This window comes from Alligator sinensis, unplaced genomic scaffold, assembly GCF_000455745.1.
Source record: "Alligator sinensis unplaced genomic scaffold, ASM45574v1 scaffold472_2, whole genome shotgun sequence".
Classification (NCBI taxonomy): domain Eukaryota; kingdom Metazoa; phylum Chordata; order Crocodylia; family Alligatoridae; genus Alligator; species Alligator sinensis.
The window spans coordinates 1,080,391-1,089,274 of NW_005842378.1; the positions used below are offsets into that span (position 1 = coordinate 1,080,391).

The 8,884-nt window shown below is 42.2% G+C and overlaps 1 protein-coding gene across 3 annotated transcripts in view; it reads right to left on the bottom strand.

Moving 5' to 3' along the window:
• Positions 1-1,312: 1,312 nt before the first annotated feature.
• Positions 1,313-8,884, bottom strand: part of MYOF (myoferlin) — a 119,403-nt gene continuing 111,831 nt past the window's right edge. For all 3 annotated transcript variants that reach the window (XM_014522619.2, XM_014522618.2, XM_025210878.1), the window contains 6 exons: positions 5,747-5,888; positions 5,240-5,339; positions 3,834-4,027; positions 2,977-3,086; positions 2,467-2,614; positions 1,313-1,915 (listed from right to left, as the gene is read on the bottom strand). In XM_014522619.2, the coding sequence (XP_014378105.1) occupies positions 1,880-1,915; positions 2,467-2,614; positions 2,977-3,086; positions 3,834-4,027; positions 5,240-5,339; positions 5,747-5,888 (730 nt within the window). In that variant the 3' untranslated portion in view covers positions 1,313-1,879. The remainder of the gene's footprint in view (positions 1,916-2,466; positions 2,615-2,976; positions 3,087-3,833; positions 4,028-5,239; positions 5,340-5,746; positions 5,889-8,884) is intronic.

Here is an 8,884-nt window from a genome sequence, read left to right on the forward strand (position 1 = left end):
GGTTATTTTTAAAGTGTTACTTTGTCAATAGTGAAGTGACAATCCATCTGGATGATGATTAGTTCCAGCTCTGAGCCATTATTTATAGGTCAGGACTCTCAAGTGGTTTCTTAACAACCAAAAATAGCGGGGCTATTATCTTTTGACAGCATGACTGCTGTTTGTTCGCCCTCAGCCAATGGGCTGAGGCTTCACATTCTGGAAATTATTTCAGGCGATACTTTTACTCCAGTTTGTTCACTGGCATTAAGTCAAATGTTGTTTACCACATTTTGTTGAAAACTGAGAAACACGTGCGGGGTTTTACTGACACTTTTGCTTTTCCTATGCTCCATGACAGTTTTTGTTTTTCCTAATAATGGCAGAGGTTTTCTGATTCATTCATTCATCCATTCCTGCAGCTGGGATTGTCATTTCTTTTAAGATATCACACACCTTGATCCTATTAGGAATGGAACTGTGCTAGAGAATTGCAATCTATTTCATGTGCATATTTCATATTCTCTCAGCATCTGAACTTGTTCTGGTGTCTGGTTTTTGTCTCATCCATTATAAAAGCTGACCCAAGTCACAGATTTTGATCAAACCTGGATGCAGTTCTGAATAGCTTATGGTTTTCGGTGAAGGTTGAGTATGTTGTAGAGTATTTGAAATAGTTTTTCTAGTTCCATTCAAACCGAGGTCTGCATTGTAGAATATGCTGGAGTCTCAGGCAGGTTCATCTCCAGACTAACAGAATAATAATGAAAAGAAATTGCAAGAAAGGAAATGAACAGGAACCAGTTACATGGTGAATTTCTTAATGGACACATGATGTGTATACCAGTCTAATCTACCATTGCACTGGAATAAAAGTGGAAGAGACATACAATGTACAGATCTATGCTGGTGTAAGTCATTCTGCTCTGCTGTAAAGTTCCCTGTGAAAGAAATGTCTAGATCTCTGTCTGCTCAGGATTCTGATGGAAATTACATTGCCATCCAAACCAATGCAGATTCCTCCAATGTAAACATGTCAGGTGTCTGGAGCCTTAAAGATAAACTCCACGTGAACAATGAAATTAAGGAGACAGGCATGTTTGCTGTTTTATTTTGGTCATGAAAAAAAAAAGATCTTTAGGAAAGATGTTTGAAGTTTAACAAAGACCACTAAATTGTCACTATCTGGCACTTGTGGCATCATGTTCTCCTTTAAGTTTGTACAGTTCCAAGCACATTGTTGAATTGCAATTCATAATAAAATCAGTCAGTTTCTCTCCCTTGTTTCTATTTAGTAATTTTTAATAACTGAATCACTCAAAGGGACACAAAGTAAGTAGTAATTTAGTATTGTTTTATTTCATTTCCATGCTCATACTGTTTGAAGTTCAGTGCTGTCAAGTTAATAGTGTGATAACAAAGAATTTTAAGCATACAATACAGTGAACTTTAAAATATCTGACCCTTTTATTGCACTGTGAGTTTTTAAGTATACAAAAATATATGTAGTGCTTGTTTTTCACTAAGTTGAAAAATAGTTTCAAGGTGCACATGGTAGAAATTAATTCTCAGTATAAAATCTCTGTTTTAAAAAAAGATCAAGGAACCTCCTGAGAGACTTTTTATGAAAAATCTTGTTTAAAAGCAAGTCAGAAACTCTGTGCATGTCCATGGTATAAGAAGCAAAACATATTAATGGAACATGACTTTTTACACCAGTCATGACCCCGTGAACCTTGGCTAACCTTGGTTAAATTCTTATCCCTTATCTATTTCCTGGTTTAACCTACAAGAAAACAACATTAAAACCATGAAGTGAATCTTGCTGAATTTGGTGCATGTATATTTTTGGTCTATAGCCTGAGGTAAAACAACCTCATTACTATTTAAAACATCTTCTTTAAAGCGGTTTCACAATCTTCATTGAAATATAATTCTAGAAAAAAAGAAGACATGAATAAAGAATAAATAGAGGCAAAAGTATGTGCTCTACCTTTAAACTTGCAGAGTTTTATAAGTGACATATATACTACTGAAACAAATCACAGTATGTCATAACAGTATGTCAGAAACAGCTAAAGTACTTCATAGTTGTTTAATTTAGCTACAATCTATTCTATTTAAAATGAAAGTAGAATGAAATGCAGTCCCCACAACTATCTTAATTCCCATAACAATGCAGTTTAAAATGCTTTACAGGGATTAATTACCTGGTCCTTGCCTCTGATTTCTACTAGCCAACTGAAATCTTCTTTCAGTCAATACATATGTTATTTGTAATTGATGAAGAGACTGAAAGTTCTATTAAGTATAAAAAAATGAAGATCTAATAGTCCAGCACTAAACTCCCCACTAGGACAGATTTAAAAGGAACTCTTGCCTGAGTAAGGAGTACAGGGCCACAATCGGCTATGAAGCCTAAATATAGGCCAGAGTTAAGCCACAACTGATGAGATGAACAGTAGGAGAATATTTCAAAATGCTTACCGGCAGGGAATATAGAAGGATTGCCACAAACAAGAGCACAATCAACAAGATGATAATGCCTATGAAGACCCATTTAAATCTGCGCCACACTATAAATTTCATGGTCTTACATGGGTTTGTGAACCAAAGGAAGGAGGTTTCTGGTCGGCTGCAGTTTGAAAGAAACAATATTAATCACTTTAATAAACAGGGTTATTAAATACTTGTCTGAGAAATACAATGCAAGTCAATTAATAATTAAAATATAGAACATAAAATATAAATATTTAAACAAATAGTATTTGGTAGAAACTGGCAGAGTTTCATTAAATTGGAACAACTATGCAGGAAACACATTGCATTGTATTCTGATAGGCATGGAAAGAGACAGAATTGGCTACTCAATATAAAATTTGTCAAAGTATGGCAGACAGATGACATAGCATTTACAAAATATGGCATTCATCAACTATATTTTCCAGTTTCTAGAGGCATAATAGCATTCTTCCAAGTACTTAAAAAAACTCTTACTTTGGCATGTCTAATTTGGGGTTCATGTTGGGTTCATCTCTTCCTTTACCAGCTGGCTTTTCTTCAGCCTCTTTTTCATTGATGACTTCCAGAGTCATCTCCACTTTACCCTTTGGTAAATTAAGGCATGTTAAACATGTGGCATCACATTAGAAAAACATTTTTCTTAAACGCTAAATAAAATATTTGTTTGGTTTTATATCTTCATAAACTTGTGGGTAAGCTCCTTTTCACACTTTCTTCAGTTGCTACTTCAAAATGCATTTCTAGAAAATGAAAGTGTTACACCATGCTACCAGAGAGTCTGGAGTTAAAAAATATAGGCCGGGAAAGTGGTTTTGGAAGCCATCCCTAGTACAGATTCCTGGCTACTCACTGGTTGGTTCTTATGAGCAAAATAAATGCTTATAATGTGAAAGAATTCTATTTGTCTTTCGGGTCAAGTGGGGGTTTGTATTTTTTTCATGAGAATTTTAACCTGTATTAAGCTCCCAGAAATATTTTTTAAAATGAATTCAATAAAAATTGCAGTTGGTGAATATCTGTCAATAAAAATGTTTGTCATTCACCTCAAACTGTATTAAGATTTATATGCAAGCTTCTAGAAAAATACAAGATTATATGCATTTGAAATAAGTCTGATATAGAGCCAGAAGAGAGTAGTGGTAAATATACATTCTAAAGGGGTGATATTGTATAGCCTCATGAGAATACCTTTACTTATGAGCTGTCATGTAAGCTCAAATATACTGCTGCTATGTATGCGGTTACTGTCATGCACAAGCATTTTCAGTGCCAGATTCCTAGCCTGCATATTATAGAGAGTTCATGAAGCAAGCATAAGAAAATAACCATACAGCCAAAACACGTGAACCATCCTTTTCCACATAGCACGGCCACCACCCTTTCATGGATTTCTGTTCAAAGAGTGAAGCAGTCTTGGGAGCCTTGAGAGAGTTGGTTGCCTTGTATTCTGGAATCATGTCGATAGTGCACTTCTCTGAGACTTTTGCTGGAATAATTGTGTTATGCAAATCAAGTTCGACAAAACCTAAGAAAGAAAAAAGCATGCTGTATAACATTGCTGGCTAGTGGGGCACACCGATTCAAGATAAAGCTTATTTGCGTTGTGTCTTCCACTGTCAAACATGGGCATATTTGGGAAGTTCTCATTATAAGCCTTGTAGAAGAATAGCAAGAACTCCACTTATTAGAAATAAAATACACTGAAAGATACATTTGTATATCTAGAAAGAAGCTGCATGTATCTAAGCTCATCCTGTTAATCTTGAACTGATGCTGTCAATAAAATTCACTGAGCAAAATTCTCTTCTCAGTTTTCCCAGTACAACCTCAGTGACTTTTAACTGAGAGCAGAATTTACCCACTGTAAGTAAAATAGTTAAAGAAAAAATATATTACATAAAGCAACATTATGCACACAATTTTATATAATGATATGATTTACCCATTTTTAAGCCACCAATCTTTAGCTGTGTATTCAGCTTCTTGTAGCTGTTTGCTACCCCATGCAAGCTGGAGGCCAGCTCTGATCAGAACAGGAGCAATGTAGCAGATTCCAAGGAGCTATAAAATGTTTTTGTATAACACCTGACCTGTGTTCTGTGTCATCCAGTATCTGCCTTCAAGGCCAATATTAAAGATAGATTCAAGATAGATTTGAGATGTGTCAAAAAGTTACCATGAGGTAAAAGGGAGTGGGAATTTGCCAATCATCAGCTTCCTGGATGCATTCTCTTACCCAGTGGGAAAGGAAAACTAATCTGTGGTAAATTACCTTTTTGTCACTAGACGCAAAGCTGCTATGAGATAGCTTTCCTTTACTGTGGAGTAAGAGTGTGCGCACAGGCAGTTACTGTGGAGCAGCTGATGCATGGTAAATCACTAGCCTCTTTTATAATGTAGTAAGTTGTGTGCCCATTCCACAAGGAAGACCAGCATACTATGCTCATCAAAAAAGGGGGTTACTTTTTCTCAATATTTTAAATAGTTTGGTGACATACTAACACCAAGATACAGGATTCTAAGAAAGACGGTTTTAGTCAATTCCTTACTACTGTAGTTTTTGCATAGTATTCTAAAGGCTTGTCTATACAGAGATAATTAATTCCTATTAATGAATTAAGCTGTGCATGCAAAGAAGATTAGTTAAATTGCATCACCTTCTCTGTAGATACTCATTCATTCATTTTATGATCTCTTACATTCCAACAATAATAGTTCTTAAAACTGAAAATCATACCCAAATAGTCATCCAAGGAGAACTTGTCATTATCCCATATCTGAATAATTAGCTTGGGTGGGATTCTGAATTCTGTATTGTCAAGACTCCAAAAATGTTCCTAAGAGAAGAAAAAAATCAATTAAACACATTTTAAAGTATTGCACATTTGAAAATGCAAGGCAGCCTTCTCCTGTCACTGGTGGATTCCTACAAGTGAATTTAAAGATCCAATCATGCCCTCCATAATAATAGAAAATTTATTTCAATCTAGAAAGTGACACCTCTGTAACAAAGAACAGAATTAAACCCAGTGAGACTGAAGGAGATTGTTTGAGTGAGCATGGAATTAGGCCAAAAACTATGCACATAACTCAATTCTGCTTTCAAATATGCACATACAACTGTATGGATTTTAATGGACAAGGTGAAAGGTAGCTTAAAATGCCTCCTTATAGGTTAACAGAGAAAATATAAACAAGATTAATCATTACCTTACTTGTGTGTGAAACCTTTACAGAAGCTCACCTTTTTAGAAATAGTACAGAGTTGCTCAGCTGGAAAGTAGTCAAAAGGAAAAACAAATCTCCAGTTAAAATTCCCTTCACCATCCAGTGACCTGTAATGCACATCTGTTTTCTGCTTATTTTCTTCATTGCCAGGCATCCATCTGAAAGTAAGGTGCAAATGAATGTCAGTGTGTACAGCTAACAAAAATTGTGCTTGTACCTGTTGCAACAGTATAACACAGTGATTACAGACATGAGGTGTAAGATTTATACCATGAGGCACTTGAGATGGATAAGCAGCTACTTAATAGGGCTGTGCAAAATTTTGCTGGCCATTTTGTTTCAACTCTGTTTCAACTCATGTTGAGCCCGAAACAGCGAAATCAAAACAAAACCAAGAGCTTTGAAACAGCCTTGAAACAAAACAAGTCTAGTCGAAATGTTTTGAAGCAGCTAGCAGCCAGGTGGTGGAAGACGGGGGAGAACCAGGGCTGTGCTCCCAGCAGCTCCAGGCTCAGCCAGGCAGGGAGCACAGCCCTGGCTCTCTCCGCCTCCCGTGGCTGGGGTGCGGGAAGCCAATCACAGCACTGGGGAAAGGGACTGAGCCCCAGCTCAGTTCCCCTCCCCAGTGCTGCAATCGGACTGGAGAAGGGAACTGAGCCAGAGCACTCAGTTTCCACCCCCAGCCTGACAATCAGACTGGGGAAACAAACTCAGCCCAGCTGGGCTGACTTCCTTTCCCCAGCCCAATCTAGCGCTGGGAAGGGGAACTGAGCAATCGGGCTCAGTTCCCTTCCCCAGTCCCAGGTGGCAGCACTGGCTTCCCTCCCTCATCTGGCAGGCAGATCGCGGGCTATCAGCCCCAGGAGGATGGGTGAAATGGAACAGCTCTTTCGACTCAAAATGAAATTTGAAACAAAACGCTGTTCCGTCCAAACCTCGAAACTCAAGGAACAGTGCCATTTCGCACAGCCCTAATACTTAAGCCCATGTTTGGTATGGTTCGTTCCAGCAACATAAAAAGGGGCCTGGGAAATACTGCACCAAACTGATGATCAATGTCGCCCAGTACCTTATTAGCAGGGATCTTGGTTTTCTCTGTTTAAAAATCCCCAAATTCTCTGATTAAAAAACCCCAAATCCTTTTTTTTCCACAATTAAAATGAAACACCACTCCATATATTGGTATCCATTGAACACAATGTTTTATTGCTCTGAAATTGTAAATATATCAATCTGGAAGCCTACCAATGCCTCAATCATTATAATAAAATTAATTCTATACACTTATATATTTTGACATTTGATTTTGGTTTCTTTTTATCATGCAAAATCAGAGCTCCCCCAGCCCCCTTCGCTCAGCGGGATGTGGATCCAGCTGTGGCTATCCTCACACTGTTTTGTGGTGCCAAATAGCTGTTTTATGTGGGTGCCCTGCCCCTGCCCATGCTGTTGCCCCTCACTACCAACTCACAGCCCCTCAGCCCTGCCAGTAACCCTCACTCCTGACCCACAGCCTAGGGTAACCACCCATCCCTAATTGGATGGGACAGTCCCAGAATGGAAAACTCAAGTCCCAGTCATGGACTGCATGACTCCAGAACAGTGTTTGTCCGAGATTCACAGTGTCATACAGGGATCTGCGGAAAATGGCAGTGGTTTATTTTTGCAGGCGGGCAGTATTCTAGCCTGCAAGGGGCTGCTTGAGCCTGCCGGGCGTGGGATGCAGGGAGTGCCACAAGCATGTGTGCGCAGGCACACATGCACATGGCTGGGAATACAGCCAGGCAGTGTGGAAAGCAGCTCCCTGCAGGTAAGTCTATGGGGGGGAAAGGGCATGGCAGGGAGGAGGGGGCAGATTGAGGCCCCCATGGTGAGGAAGAGAGTGCAGCAGGAGCTTGGGATGGTGCCCAGCCAGGGCAATGTGTGGAGCAGGACAGAGCCACAGGTGGCTCATCCAAGGAGCATATGGGGGGGGGGGGGTGACTCCCTGCCACTGCACTCATCCCCTGGGGAGGAATGGTGGGCATGTGCCCCCCGATTTGTGTGCAGGGCAGAGGCAGATGCAGGCTGCCCACTGTGGGCTTGGGACTCCCTGCCCTGCTGCCCTTCCTCCAGGAGCCCCATCCCACCATGGCAACCCATATCCTGCCTGCCCAGCAGCAGGGGAGGTGGCAGCATGGAGTTGGGCTCCCTGCTGCTGCTGGGTGGGCAGGGGGAATGTCACTATGGTGGTGTAGGGCTCCTAGCAGAAGGGCAGCAGGGCAGGGAGCCCTAACCCCCAGCAGGCAGCTTGCATCTGCCTCTGTCCTCAAGCCATGCTGCCAGTGGAGGCAGTAAGGAGGAGGCAGGCATGTGTCCCACCTTTCTATTTTAAAAAGGTGATCACCCTACCACGTCCCCTGGTCCTGCCAGTGCCTCTCACTCCCAACCCACAGCCTCTTGGCCCTGCTGGTGCCCCTCACTCCCGACACACAGCACCTGGCTCTACCAGTACCCCTCACTCCCAACCCACAGCCCCCTGCCTTGCCGATTTCCCTCACTCCTGACCTGCAAACCCCTTGTCTGCCCCTGCCCTGCCAGCAAGGGTCCCCAGCTGCCCCTCACACAGACTCACAGGATGGTGCTCTGTGGGGATGCAGTGGGGGATGCCCTCCAGCATGAGATGCATGCAACACTCCTCATGCGGAAGCACAGGTAGCAGTTGGGGCACCACATGCTGCCCCATGCCTCCAGCTGGGGCTGTGGTTGCAGTGCAGTGGGGAGAACTAGTGCCACGTTCCACAGAGGCAGCATTAGGCCAACCATGGCTCTGGCCCAGGCCATGCTGTGGGCAGCAGGAAGAGGGTGAGGGGCTCCCGGCAGTCTCTGTCCCACCTGGGCTGGAGTGCAGTGGCTGTGGCTGCAGCACGTGCAGTTGGCAATGGAATGAGTTTGGCCCTGGTGTCGACTAGAGAAGGAGGAGGGGACTCCTGTGGCACCTCCTGCCCCAGGCTGGGGCTCCCATGCTGTGCCAGGCAGCATGGTCATGGCCTTCCCTAGTTCCACACCCTCCACCTCAGCCATCCCACCCCTACCCCTGCCCCTTAGAGCATGGGCCTTGGCCCCTGGCACTGCTGGCCTGGCCACGCAGCTCCCCACCACCCCCTAAAGGCCC